The sequence below is a fragment of the Salvia hispanica genome, chromosome 6 (assembly GCF_023119035.1).
Source record: "Salvia hispanica cultivar TCC Black 2014 chromosome 6, UniMelb_Shisp_WGS_1.0, whole genome shotgun sequence".
Lineage (NCBI taxonomy): Eukaryota > Viridiplantae > Streptophyta > Magnoliopsida > Lamiales > Lamiaceae > Salvia > Salvia hispanica.
This window is the reverse complement of record NC_062970.1, coordinates 10,506,138-10,520,616: the sequence shown is the minus strand read 5'-3', so window position 1 is coordinate 10,520,616 and position 14,479 is coordinate 10,506,138. Positions and strand designations below refer to the sequence as shown.

At 36.5% G+C, this 14,479-nt stretch overlaps 2 protein-coding genes across 3 annotated transcripts; one reads left to right on the top strand and one right to left on the bottom strand.

The window, feature by feature from the left end:
• Nucleotides 1–1,437: 1,437 nt before the first annotated feature.
• Nucleotides 1,438–4,254, top strand: LOC125191694 (AP2-like ethylene-responsive transcription factor At1g16060). Its single transcript, XM_048089101.1, has 8 exons — nucleotides 1,438–1,779; nucleotides 1,880–1,962; nucleotides 2,085–2,093; nucleotides 2,181–2,269; nucleotides 2,348–2,421; nucleotides 2,522–2,572; nucleotides 3,188–3,264; nucleotides 3,530–4,254. Exons 1-8 carry the CDS (start codon nucleotides 1,640–1,642, stop codon nucleotides 4,039–4,041), a joined length of 1,035 nt encoding a protein of 344 aa, XP_047945058.1. The 5' UTR covers nucleotides 1,438–1,639; the 3' UTR covers nucleotides 4,042–4,254.
• LOC125191693 (histone-lysine N-methyltransferase ASHR3) lies at nucleotides 4,249–9,513 on the bottom strand. Of its 2 annotated transcripts, none has more exons than XM_048089099.1 (11): nucleotides 9,193–9,513; nucleotides 8,387–8,539; nucleotides 7,866–8,030; nucleotides 7,659–7,685; nucleotides 7,343–7,460; nucleotides 7,031–7,121; nucleotides 6,825–6,918; nucleotides 6,677–6,755; nucleotides 5,990–6,161; nucleotides 5,541–5,621; nucleotides 4,249–4,689 (listed from the first exon to the last, which is right to left on the bottom strand). In XM_048089099.1, exons 1-11 carry the CDS (start codon nucleotides 9,454–9,456, stop codon nucleotides 4,509–4,511), a joined length of 1,425 nt encoding a protein of 474 aa, XP_047945056.1. In that variant the 5' UTR covers nucleotides 9,457–9,513; the 3' UTR covers nucleotides 4,249–4,508. The 2 variants fall into 2 exon arrangements, with proteins under 2 accessions (XP_047945056.1, XP_047945057.1); XM_048089100.1 differs by having other exon boundaries at nucleotides 8,387–8,533.
• Between the last annotated feature and the right edge of the window lie 4,966 nt (nucleotides 9,514–14,479).

The following is a 14,479-nucleotide window of genomic DNA, read 5'->3' as shown; positions in this document are numbered from 1 at the left end:
TCCATTATCAGATCCACCTACCGGTTTGAGGCTAAAATTTTGGGAGTGCAGCATATATATGAATGCTGTGATGCTCACCATTTCTTTACATGCTTCAATAATCTCCATTGTGTCTGTGTGTATATCACAGCCCTCTGTGGATATCAGAATATGTTTCTTTATTTCATCATTGGTAGTAGTATTTTATAATTTTCTGCTTTCATCTAAGATGTGAAACACACTTTCTAATCTTAAATCATGATGTCTCTCCTCTGTCTCTGGAGCTGTGCAGAACATATAAGTTAGAAAATTTCAGCATTAACTAATGTTTTAAGTATTGTATGGTTTGAAACTGGGAAACGTAGAAGAATCACTGCATGATTTTGATGATTATGCATAGTTTTATTTTTATTTTTCTAGAAAGCTAAACAATGCGATAGATAGTATAAGTAATCTTGATTAATGATAGTATCATGTACGAAGCCTCCATGAACTATATCATGTCTCAAATTATTTTCTAAATAATTAAGATATAAATGAAAATGCAGCTAATAAAACCAATGTTAAAATATTCTCTATTTTCTGCAGGCTAATCAACGACACTCAACTTTAAACTGTTTTCATCAACTATATCGATATCAATTTAATTTATTTTAAAAAGATACTGGTATCCTAAGATATTTGGGAAATATACATGAGTTTTAATGTCAAATTAGTTGAAGATAGTATTAATTGATTGTGGACTCACATAATTAGTATGGTAACGTGTGATAAAAAAAATCCAAACTTAGATATGGACTAATTTTGGTCGATAGACCAAAATGATAAAATGAGACGTATGCAATATATAGTACTCCCTCTGTCCTCAAAGAATATGCACTTTGGGTTCGGCACGAGTTTTAATGTAAAATTTGTAAAGTAAGAAAAAAAGGTATAGAGAAATAGTAATTAAAGTATTGTTAGTGGAGAATGAGTTTCACCTCATTAGTGAGAAAAGAGTTACCAAAATTAGAAAGTGCGTATTTTTATGTAAAAAGGAAAGAGTGTGTATTCTTGGGGACTGAAGGAGTAGTATTTTGTATTGGTCTAATTTTCAATTTACAAATATTTAGGCTTTTTCTAATAGTGGTAGGATTGTCGATCGTCCCAACACCATTTGGATACATTAGATCACCCCAGGTAATTTGTCTTCTAGTTCATGACGTAAAGAATTAAAAACTATCTGCAATATCTCATTACCAAATTCATTGAAATATATCTATGCCACCGTTAATGTAGTAAAAAAAAGAATTGCACTGTTTTATAATTAAAAGAAATAAATTTCAAAAGTTAGTTGAGGAAGTTGGGGCAGATATGGTTGGTTGTTGATAAACTAATCAATCAAGAAAATAATAAAATGTCAATATTTTTCACCTACAAAGTGTTAATGAATAACACAAAACCAAGATGAGACAAGAGAGAGACTGTGGAAAGCCGGTTAATTCGGCCAAAATCAATCAGCCGGCTGCCATTTGCCAACCCTCCCACCATTTCCTTTATAAACACCTTTGCTTGTAGACTTAGTCATGTTTAATTATTCTCAAAAAACTTAGATCAATATTAGTCTAAATCCAAGATTTGGTAGTGCCATTTCTTGGTTAATACTAGTACATATCATATCATGGTGAAGTTGGGTCAGCAGAAACCGGGTAACGCCTCAATTCCCGTGAACAATCCCGGGACTAAGGTAAAACGCACTAGGAAAACCATCCCTCGAGACTCCCCACCCAAGCGCAGCTCGGTTTATCGTGGCGTTACAAGGTTTGTTCATATTCTAAATTGCGTGTTGTTATAAATCATGTTTTGTCTTATCTGTCTTCCCTACTAAACGGCCAAGTATATTACTATGTGATTGGTTTAGGCACCGATGGACTGGTCGATTCGAAGCACATTTGTGGGACAAGAACTGCTGGAATGAGGCACAGAACAAGAAAGGCAGACAAGGTTAGCCAGCTAGTGCTACCATTTTATCCATCAATATATTTTTTTTTTTGCTATTTTACTTGTCATTTTAATTATTTTCTACTTTTCTTGGTGGGATGATGGATTCTTGATGGGAAATGCAGTGTATCTTGGTAAGTAAATAATCGTACTAATATTTCTTTTAATAAAAAAATTATTTAGGAATTTATAATCCATGATCAAGATTTTGTGATGTTTAGGTGCTTATGATGATGAAGAAGCAGCTGCACATGCCTATGACTTGGCTGCTCTCAAGTATTGGGGTCAAGACACTATCCTCAATTTTCCGGTAAGTAAAACGAAGTAGTTTTATGGATGGTTTGCTAAAATGAGATGCTGATTTTTCTTTCACTATACATATATATAGTTGTCTACTTATCAGAAAGAGATTTTGGGCATGGATGGGCAGTCTAGAGAAGAATATATTGGATCATTGAGAAGGTAAGTAAATTGGGGTTTAACTTTAATTTAAGTGATGTTTTAGAGTAATTGCTGTGTTTTCTTCAATGCTTAAAACTACTATTCTTATTGGTGGTTGCAGAAAAAGCAGTGGATTTTCGAGGGGAGTATCCAAATATAGAGGCGTGGCAAGGTTAGATAGATGATATACATATATAGGGTTCCTAATCCTTTTAAACCACCATCTATATGAGAATTAATAACCATTCTGGTTCATTAGATCATAAAATGGATGTTCTCACTTCAATATTAGTTCGTTGATTTATGGATATCAGTTGTGACAAAAATATAATTTGAAATATATAAACTGATATTAATATTAAAGAGAACTGACATATTTTGAGATGCAAATTTTTAGAATTTGTATTGTAAACTATAGGTTTTTGTTAGTGTAAATATACAATAAAATTGTTGTTAAAAGAGAAGCGATATGTTTTGATATGCAAACTAATATAATTAATAGTTTTGATAACTTATTCAACTCGGTATATTAAAAATGTCACCACAATAATATTAGTAGGTCAACACAAATAAGATTGGCATACGTTTTTGTATTGACTTTTAAATAAATTTGAAGCTGATAAGTATATATTTATAATGCCAATTGAAATTGTGTTGATATACTTGGATTAGTATACCAAGTTGATTAGTTATCAAATTCAGCTAGTTATCATATGTTTACCTCTTGGAAAGCATAATATATATTTGGATTTGGATTTTGATTCTATATATCTCAAATTTGTTGTAGACATCATCACAATGGAAGATGGGAAGCTCGAATTGGGAGGGTTTTTGGGAACAAATACCTTTATCTTGGAACATATGGTAAACATTCAAATCCTAATAATTTCAATTTAAGTGAGACAATTTCAATATAGTTTACAATGCACGTCACATATACCAATTTCAATATTGTACATCGCAACCTTCATTTGGTAAACTCACCCCCAAACACTATTTGACATTACACTCAAATTAGTTGGTGAAGCTCACCAACCTAAACCTTCCCACACCAAAAATTGCATCACCCATTTTTTCCAATCTTTGATCATTCTAACCAAATCAAATCAAATCAAATCAAATGATGCAGCTACACAAGAAGAGGCTGCCATCGCATACGACATGGCAGCCATCGAATACCGCGGCCTCAACGCTGTCACAAATTTTGATCTTAGCCGTTACATAAAATGGCTAAGACCTAACAACAATAGCAACGACACAAGCTCGGACCAAAGCTTAAACCTTGAGTACTCAGGAGGATCCCTTACAACCTCCCCTCACCTCCTCCAACCGGCCTCAGACGCCACCTCATCCCAGCCACGTCCTCCCACCACCGCCACCTCAGCCCTCGGTCTCCTGCTTCAATCTTCCAAATTCAAGGAGATGATGGAAATGACACTGGCTGCAGAGTACCCTTCCACTCCTACACACAGTGATCCTGATCCACCACAATGCACCATTCCTGACGACATAAAAACGTATTTTGAATCGAGCGAATTTAGCGACTATAACGGGCAAGGAGATGATATATTTGGGGAGCTCTTCATGCAGCCTATGGTGCAGTTTGATTCAGTGCTTAATGCTGAAGATTTGGTGTTATAAATTCATATTCTTTTCATTTCATTTCAAATAGTCTCAGGTTTCTCAGAGTCAAGAGTGACAGATTCTAATAGATATGCTCAAAGCTAATATATAATTCTTTGAATCATCATTTTTTTGTACATACTATTGTAATAAATCTGAGAAATTGGCTAGACAAGGACAAGTAATTTTTTGTAATTTTAAACTATTTATTACTAACGCAGTTCGTTTCATACTATATATCTTGAGCTATCTTAAATTTCCTTAGTTTTGTTCGGTAAAAATGTACACATGAATCTAGAAACACAATTCTGTCAACGTCAACCACAACAGAATTTGCAGTTCTTTGGTTGCTAGAGAAAAATGAGGATACCTTAACAATTTGCAGAGACAAGATCTAACTAGTGGTAAAAATGGAGATGATGTGCTCGATCAAAGCAATATACACACACCATAGCATACATGCTCCACCAAAAATTGGTTTGAACTCAATTTGTAACTACCACTATCTTCTTAGATGACCTTTGTCTTTTAGGACCCCACGATACATGCAATTCCAGCTTGGTTTTTGTAGCTTGGGAAAACACGATTTTCCTTTTGGTTCCGAGGTAGCCACCGCAGTTTGGAGCTCCGCAATGACACTCAACCTCAGGCCCAAATTGTACAAATCTGCACAAGAAGAAGAAATAGTTCTTAGCCTCTTTAGCTATTGTTTATCAATGCATAATCTTTTTTGGAAAGCAATAGTAGTACTTGTTAGATGAGAAAGATGGCAAAGACACCAAATCAAATCGAGTTCGTGGGAAAAAGTGATATCTAATTGACAATCATACTGATCAAGGCAAGAAATTTTTGTAAGACTCGACGAACTTGTGGAGCCGCTGATAGCAGTCACTATAAACCAAAATCGCACATTTTTCTAGACGAGGCTCAACACAAAGCAGCTTAAGCACTATAACCAAGCGGCTACCATTTCAGGGTGTTTCAATATAATTGCTTCTATTAACAAAATCTTAAATACTTGACTATGAAACTGAATTAGTTACATTGAATGTTTATCCCTATTATCTTCATTAGTTCATTTGGGGTCCTTTCTGCTCAGTAATGGCAAGGCTGGAGTTTGTCACTCCATGTCCACCACTGCTAACCATGTAACGGCTGCTTACATTAATGGCTATCACACTATCCTGTTTTGACTGCTAACACATGTAGTAGATGGCTTTGGTATTACTACATGACGATAGCAGTCAAAACAGGATAGTGTGATAGCCATTAATGTAAGTAGCCGTTACACAGTTACCAGTGGTGACCATGGAGTGACAAACTCCAGCCTTGCCATTACTGAGTGATCAAGTAAAGCTTCTTACTGTTTATGTTTGAAATGAAGAAAATAGAGACATGAAGTCCAGATACAAGTCATGACTCTCTGAAAGCTTCTCACAATAATACTGAAACTCCACCATTAATTCGGCATTATGTATTAAATTATGAAGATAAAAGGGAAGGGTGATGCTGAATACCGGTAGTCGTAGGTCAGTGGTTCTCCAACTTCAATTAATCTGGAAGCAAAAATACCAACGCGTGTCTCCCCTTCAACCTGCCTATTTATTAGGTAAAACAGAGCAGTCTATAAATGATTTAATCAGAGAGCATTATTACTAAAACAGTCACTAGGGAAAAAAATAAATGAGCTTGTCCAGCATCGCTGTAAGTTCGCTAAGTGTGAAATGTGATATCCAGAATATGTCACCAGAGTAAGAATTTGTAATATATGAAAAGAAAATTGCTGCTGCCTGACTGCTACAAGTAGGTAGTACTACTATCCAATTGCTAAAAGACTTATATTGGGCTCAGGTTATCTCTATAGACTATCAGAATTTATTTGTTTAGGAAAATCCGTTTAGCTTTGCCTAAAAACAATTTGACAAAGCATGAATAACTATGATGAGAAATCATAAAATATACTCACCATTTCTCCAGTTTACAGTTAGGGGCACAACTGTGATTTAGAAACCGAGATTCATTTCCCTTGAATGTCGCATCAATCACAAAGTCCTTATTGATTTCACACATATAGAAGTTCTTAGCATCCTGGTCTTTCATGTCCCACAGCCTTTTTTCACACGAGGCATCATTAATTACTGCAAATGAAAACATATCATGAGTAAAGTCCCATATCAGTAACTAATAAAACCTTTATACACATCGAAGATAAAAGTAATGAGTTTGATAGGGATCATCTCTGCAGATTAGCTGTCGGATATCTTATTATTTAGGTTGGATGACAATGGGCACAGGGTATATATGAAACAGACTCCACCAATTACCATAATGGGACTGCTCCATTTACTAGGGAAAACAAAACTGAAGTAATACCGCATTATGAGGCTGAAGCTCAGGAATAACTTATTTATTAGCAGATATTTTGCCTTTCCCAGGAAAAATGCTTCTATATACCAGCTGCTGTCTAGAATTTTTTTTTTTTTACAGTAAGATTTATGCAACTAGGCAAGAATGCAGAACTCCAGTTGACACAAATGTATGAACCTTTTATGCAGATGGCTGGAATAGGCACGAAGATCAATATGTAAGGAAAATGATTATACAAGAAAAAGAGCATTTAGAGCGTTAATATTTCGATTGTCCATGAATTTACCTTCTCCAACATATTCTACTATGAAATCTCCTTTACTGATTGATTCAGCAGCCACTACACCCCAACCACAGAGCTCCGTCTGATAGGCACCATAAATAATCCATGAGATAAATAAAGTACTAAGTCCAAAATAAAATCCAAAATTTACCTTCACAATCTGGATTTTCTTTCCTTTCTGAAAGGGCCGGTTTGTACAGTTTCTAGAGCAACGACAAGCTTTTGAGCAGCTGATGCACTGAACCCTGTTCCACCATTTTTATAAAATAATCTTAGCTGAATAATACAATATAGTCTTAGTGCAGAACACAAGTAGCTGTGTAGTAAGGAAAATTGTTTCCAATGGAGAACTAGTACCTGCATACACAACCATCAGAGCATTGCTTGCAGTTTGTGCATCCAATATCAGTATCAATACCATTGCGTTTTCTCTTTACAAGGTATATATCTAAATATAGTTAAAGACACCAAAAGTAATTTGTCTGCAAACATAACTGAAAAGTTTCTATATACTAAATCAGCCAAACTGTTAGTAGGCAGTTTTCATCCAGAGTTATAAGTGGAGTAGTAATATATAATTGAAGACAGAAGATTCCGAAAATCAACACATTAAATGAAGTTGAAAGTATTCCCCTTGATGCTTAAAAAGACACTATGTGCAAAGGATACTTCGTTTGATATGAACATATGAACGTGGCTCCAACTTAGTTTCAGCCTGATCTTTCCAATTTATGTCAATTTTGAACTCCTGCTCAGTATATGGAAGAGGCAATAGAGAAAATATATCCTGAAAAGTTACAAAAGAAATACTTACTATAAGCACTAGTGTAAAAAAGGAGGGCTAAAAGTCATTTCATTTTTCCAAGCTAAATCCTTATGTGATCCTGAGTAGATTCATTACAAAGATTTCTTCAAACTTGTCACTCCGAAGACTTTTTTTTTACGTAGATCTACTAGGAAAATACATAAATAATAAAAATCTGACCTTCGTGATATTTGCAGGAATCTCGTGCTGCATATAAAAAAAGATGTACGTCAATCAACTGAAGTATGAGTATGACATAAAAAGGTACATACTAGATATTGAGAATAATGGGAATTACTCAAAATGTTGGTATAACCAATGAAAATCCTATACCTATGCAGAACAACAAATTAGGGAAAACGTTGGCGAGCAAAGGAAGAGATGGACCTTCTCTAGACGCCAATCAGTAGGATGCTTCCAACATATAACTTCACCTGGCTGGTTAGGAATGCGGACCACATGCTCGGGAAACGCAGCACATTTATCATGACATGCTATCGGGCATCTTATGCATCGCAACAAATGATTTTTTTGCTTACAAAGAAAACAAGCCTGATCATATACGAGATGGAAGCAATGTAAGTCCTCATTAACAGACTGCACAGCAAACAACTACTCAAAAGAATGAATTAGCAACTAGTAGAATTTAGAAATTTGTCTTAATGAGAATATATGCAATAGGTCCATTTACCAGTTACTAAAAATGAGCACAAAATAAATCCATACAAAAAATCAATTTTCTACACCTACAGTTAATTTCTTTTCTCATGTCATTGAAGCGATTAAAATGCTAGGACACCCGCAATCATGGTGTGAAATGATGATGAGAACGTTGCCAACATAAATATTATGAAGATTTTCAATCTTTGAAAGCACAAAGACTAAGTAGTGATGGAAATAGAACTTACATGTTGAGGGCACTTAAACTGATTTTCCTTTGAGGATGAGAAACCTAGACTCTCTTTAGCACATATTAGGTGAAAAACACCCTTGCAACCACGAACAGAGCACAATATCTTCTCCTCAGGGTAGACTCCACTTCGGCAAACACCACACTGAATCTGAAACCATGATAGTCATTTTACATTGCAGAGAGCTTTCTTCTTTTTCTTCTTTTTCTAGATATGTTAGTGAGAGTATTTCTAAGTACTAGCCTATTCAGAATTGTGAAGTTGTACTGGATTTCCAGCTTCAGTGATATGAACACACAAACACTAGAGATGTACAGTACGTTATTACGAAATTCGAAGAATTTCTTATTATCTATCATATGATAACAAAAGAGTCACCTGGAAGGTTATCTTGTAATGAACTAATCATTAATGCTATCGAGATTTCTAACAATATTAGCTCTATGGAACCAAAACAAGTCATTAAGAAACACAGCTGAAAACAAAAATTAAAATTAAAATACTATAATTGTTGTGACCATCATAACACAATAAAAGATCTTGGAACTAGTCCTATTAATTTGAAAATATAACTTAACAAAATACAGCTTGGATGGAAGAAGTTGAGGCAGTATAAGTAGTAATTTAGAAAGCATCAAACAAGAGAACCCTAAGAACTAATGATGCTACACCAACAATCCACTGAATAACTAATGTTACTACTACAACACGGGATGTTTAAATAAAGAAATGAATTGCAAAGAGCACAGAATTCGATTCCATCAGGACTGAATAAACAAGGAAACAATAGCAATGATAATTACCAATTTGGGAGCACCGACGAGGAAGAGCCACTGGAAGTTGGGAATTTTGGTGTGGATGTCCCCTCCTCCATCTTCATCAAAGGAAGCAGGATTGTGGAATTCGGGATTGAGCCCCTTGGCAATAGCTCCTTGTTTCAATTCTCCTTTATCGTTGGACTGGTCGGATTGGGGGTCTTGGAAGCTGGTGTGGTAGTCATAGAGAACGGGCTTGAGGTCTGGTAAAGCAGAAGGCGGTGAATTGATGAGATTGCTAAGACATGGCATTTTTTGTTGAGAGTATAGAGCGTAGGAATCGTATTTGTGAATTTGGGGGAAGATGAAGATTCATTTGAGAGACAAGGCGGGTGATGCTTCTCTTTGGCGGGAAACATTTTCGGATGCACAACAAATCCAAATTTACAAGTACTACTACTAAATTTATTTTCTATCATAAAAATTATTCTATTTTCTATTCTTTCCACTATAGTATTCCCATTATTTCATAGTTGTAGAGTTATTTTATTATTTTAGATACGTTCCATATTAATAGAGTCATTTTATTATTTTAATATGTTCCTTAGTAGTGAAGTCATTCCATTTTTTCAATTTTTTGTTATTACATTGATAATCATTCCAATTCATATGGAATGACTTATGTATGCAAATGGTAAGAATAGAAATACATTGACTCGAACATGGAAAGAGATCTTTAATTGTTGCCTTGTGTATTGCTTTTAAATTCTCTTGATTTATTCGCTTGATATTGCTAACACTATCTCTCAAGTTAAATAACATGATTATCAAATACTTAACTTATCAAGAACTTCAGTAAAATTTATTGAGTCCACACGTTTGGCTAAAATATCATCAAGTTGATATTCAAAACGTACAAAGAGAATCCACGATTCCAGCTTCAATTTTATCTTTGATGAAATGTCTTTCCACTTTGACATGTTTGGTTCTTTCATGTTGAACCATATTTTCAGATATACTTATTGCAGCTTTTTCGTCACATAAGAATGGCAGGTTAGTGTCACTAACATTAGCTTTTTATTTTCCAGGTGACTAAATTTCTCACATCAAAGTGCAATATCTTGAAGTAAACCTCTATGTCTATAGGATTTCATCCCAATCTGTATTTATGTACCTATGAATTTTCAAATGGTCATGTTTCCTGAACAATATCTCATGATTAAAGATTCTCTACAAATATCTCACAAATTTAAAAGTTGCTTCAAATGATCAACTTGTGGTAAGTGCATAAACTAATTTACTACCTCGATTGCCACCATGTTTGTTGTAGTGTGGGATAGATATATTAATTTCCCTACCAAATGTTGATATCTCTCCAAAACCGTTAATTGAGATCCATCTACTATCCTTAGGTAGTCGAACTTTATGTAGGCTTGCAATCCATCATCTCGATTTAGGCCAAAATATCAAAAGTATATTTCTTTTGGTTCATGCAATCCTCTTCTTGATCTTACAAACACTAAGAAAATACTTAAGAGCTCACAAGTCCTTCATCTCAACATAGATTATCAAGCAAGTAATCTTATCCAATTTCTCTTTCAAGAAAAGTGTGTGATCAAATTACTTTGTTGACAACCATATTTTTTCATTGCATTGACGAATCTACCAAACTAGGCTCTCAAAAATTGCTTCAGCCTGTAAATGGTTTTCTTTAGCAGATAAACTTCTTCATCTTCAAAATCATCAAAACCGGGATGAATTTCCATGTAGACTTCTTCATTCAATTCGCCATGCAAAATGCAATGGTCTAATAAAACCGACGAAGGGGTCACTCTTTATTTATTGCAATAGACAACAATATTCATTTGCGTTTTCTAGTGAGAATGTATTTGAGTAATCGACTTCATATGTTTGAGGATTTCCTTTTGCTACCAAATGAGTTTTGTTTCTTTTTAATAGTCTTATTTGGTGTGTGATTTATAGTAAACAACCTTTTTGATAAACTCATATTTTAGTCGGCTTAATTGGTCTATTGAGGTGCTTAATGTTGAGTTTTGGTGCTTGAATTGTCTATTTCCAGCCAATTATCCTATCTTTTGGAGTTTCATGTGTTTGTTGAGTGTTCTAGGATAAATAGATGAAAAAGAGGCAAAAATCTGGCTGATTGTGCAAAGGAGGCAGCAGAGCCTTCAAGGGCTTCACACGGCCGGGTGAAGTTCACACTGATAAATTCCACTCGGCCGGGTAGGATGGAATCAGCATATGAAGGTCAGAAAAGGGTCGAAAAACGACACCCGGCCGGGTAGAATTTCTAACACAAAAATCCTACCCGGCCGGGTATGTCCGTTTGACGGGTTTGACTTCTGAAAACGCGATTTTTGACGGAAAAATCAGGAGAAAAAGGTTAGGGTTGCATTCGGTGAGATTCATTCTAGACCTACCGCCTCCATCACTCACACACATACCCAAGAACACTTTGAGAGAGAGAATTGAAGATTGAAGACTCTAGATCGGAAGATTGAAGACTTCATTCTTAGATTCATTCTAGACCTACCGCCTCCATCACTCACACACACACCCAAGAACACTTTGAGAGAGAGAATTGAAGATTGAAGACTCTAGATCGGAAGATTGAAGACTTCATTCTTAGATTCATTCCACAAGAGTTCTTAGTATCCATCTCTTATGTCTTTCATTGAATTCTTTGTTTTAAACATGGTTTTTGTGAAGAACATGAATTGCTAAACATTTCTTGTAGAATTCTTGGTGATGATGCATTGATTCCATAGTTTTTATCCAATTAATTTTGTTCTTACCTTGCTCTTGTAGTTATTTGATTATTCTTGGGTTTATTCATTTCAATTGCTTGATCACCACTTGATCGTGTAGGATTAATTAGATTAATCGGGAGATGAAATAATTAATCTGGAAATAAGAATAATTCACACCTTAATACAATAAAACTAGGGAGAGTTGAGGTTTTGAGTGAGGTCTTTGACCTAATCGATCTTTTGGGAGTTAGGGGTTTTAGGATTAGAAGGGACTTCAATCCTAGCACCTAATCTACAGGTTTCTCACCTCGGGAAGGGTTTAATCTATATTTTTGGTCGACTTAGTAATTCTAGAGACCCCAAAAGGTAAGACAATTTGATTGGATAAGAGCTTGGAATTATGCATCGGATCCTTGAGTTCTACATTTTTCTCCATATTATCTTTTCATTCTGTGTTTATTTGCTTTTACTTGTTTATTTGCTTACTATATGCTTTTATTAGAGTTAGAAAAAAACCAAACTTTTCCTGATTCTCTAGATAGTAGTCAACATTTGTTCGTGGTAGTTAAGTTGATACAAATATGTCTCTGTGGGATACGATACTCTTGCTTGCTAATTGCTACATTGTCCCCGTACACTTGCGGGTACTACTTGTGTTAAAATAAGTCGAGTCAAGTTTTTGGCGCCGTTGCCGGGGACAATTTTGTATCGTTAGAGCTTAATATCGTGATAATAGTTGAGATTACTAGTCTAGATTTTATCTGCTTTATTTTTATTTTTATTTTTGAGTTCTCTAATCTTGGTGTTTCTTTGTTCAGGTTGTATGAGCACTCGTTCTAAAGGTCTACCTTTAGAACCCATCGATCCCGAGATCGAAGCATCCAACAGGAGGAGGAACACCCAGAGGAGGTTGAACCAGAGGATCCGCGTATCTTCACCGGGTCATAGGCGTCCACCCTCCCCAGTTCAGAGAACTCCAGTACCTAGTCCATCTCCACTTCCGTCACCCATACAGTACGAGCCGCGGTCTCCAATCCTAATGGTGGACGAGGAGAACAACAATTTTGAAGACAACGAGGAGAATAACAACAATGAAGATCCCGTTATTCGTCAACTTCGTGAACCGATGGCCAACATGCAGAGGCAGTTGGATGAGCAGAACGCGAGACCACCAGTTCAGCCCGTGCAAAATCTGTATGCATATAGACGAGTTGCTAATCCACCAATCAATAATGCCGGGATTGCGGCCAACAGCTTTGAGTTAAAGCCGGGATTGATAAACAGGGCAGAAGCACATGCATTTGGTGGAACAGGTTCGGAAGATGCCAACAAGCACTTGACCAAGTTCATACAAATCAGCAACACGGTGAAGGCTAATGGGGTCTCCGATGATCAGATTCGCCTCAGATTGTTCCCTTTTTCTTTGAAGGATGATGCTAGGGATTGGTACGATAGCATGGATCCCAACTCGGTCGAGACTTGGGATGCAATGGTTGAGCTCTTCTTGGATAAATACTACCCACCGAGCGAGACACTAAAGCGCCAAGCTGAAGTCATCTCTTATGCAATGCATCCTCAAGAGAATATTCACGAGGCATGGAAGAGATTCAAACACCTGATGAAGAGATGCCCCAACCACGGGTTTAGCCCGGGGCAACAGATCGTAACTTTCCATAGGGGAGCCACTCCGGAGGCAATACGCGAGTTGAATATGAGCGCAGGGGGGTCACTCCTTAAGTTGGGAGAAAACGATGCATTAGAGGTGATTGAGAAGGTGGCCTCCAACGATGATGGGTGGAAGAATGAGAGAAGCAAAACCTACAGGGTGGCGTCCGCATCAGATATTGACAAGATGGACATGATGTCCAAGCAACTGGATTTCTTGACTAGTAAGTTCGGCTGTATGAATACAGAGCCAACCGGGCTCGAAAGTGAAGAGGTGAATTACGTGCACCAAGGTGGCAACAATCGGAATTTCAACAACAACTACCGCCACAATTAAGGGGGTGGTAACTTCAACAACTTTGGGAATAAGGCACATCCGAACTTATCTTATGGGAATCCTCACAATGCCCTGCAGCCATCTCCGGGGTTTCAAGTGTCGAATGGACAAGTCATTGAGCCGAAGAAGAATGAGCTTGGAGATGTCTTGATGACATTTATGAAGCAGACAGGGGAAATTATGGCCAATTCTGATAAGAAACTGAAGCAAGTAGAGATAGATGTGCAGAGCCTGGGCATTCACATGAAGAGCATTGATACTCAGATGAGCCAGATTTCACAGGTTATGGGTATTCAACATCAGCCGGGCCAAATTTCCCTCACATACCATTGTCAATCCCAAGGACTGCAAGGATTGCAAAGCCATCAATCTGAGGAATGGCAAAAGCTATGAAGGTCCAACCATGCCTGCAGAGAAGGAGAAGATCTCACAAGAAGAGGTAGTTGTAGAAGATGTAGTGGAAGAAGAGGAAGAGCCAGTGGAGGAAACATCTCCTCCCAAGGCTAACACTGTGATACATGCACCCTCAGTCGAAGTTAAAATTACAAAAGATATGAAAAAT

Excerpts from the sequence above, each read along its gene's own strand:
- LOC125191694 (XM_048089101.1), top strand. The coding sequence starts at position 1,640 with ATGGTGAAGTTGGGTCAGCAGAAACCGGGTAACGCCTCAATTCCCGTG. Across the intron at positions 1,780-1,879 it reads GTTTATCGTGGCGTTACAAG|GCACCGATGGACTGGTCGAT; the intron begins GTTTGTTCATAT and ends TGATTGGTTTAG. Across the intron at positions 2,270-2,347 it reads ACACTATCCTCAATTTTCCG|TTGTCTACTTATCAGAAAGA; the intron begins GTAAGTAAAACG and ends ACATATATATAG.
- LOC125191693 (XM_048089099.1), bottom strand. The coding sequence starts at position 9,456 with ATGCCATGTCTTAGCAATCTCATCAATTCACCGCCTTCTGCTTTACCA. Across the intron at positions 6,162-6,676 it reads AGTAGAATATGTTGGAGAAG|TAATTAATGATGCCTCGTGT; the intron begins GTAAATTCATGG and ends TTTCATTTGCAG. Across the intron at positions 5,622-5,989 it reads AACTGTAAACTGGAGAAATG|GCAGGTTGAAGGGGAGACAC; the intron begins GTGAGTATATTT and ends CCTAATAAATAG.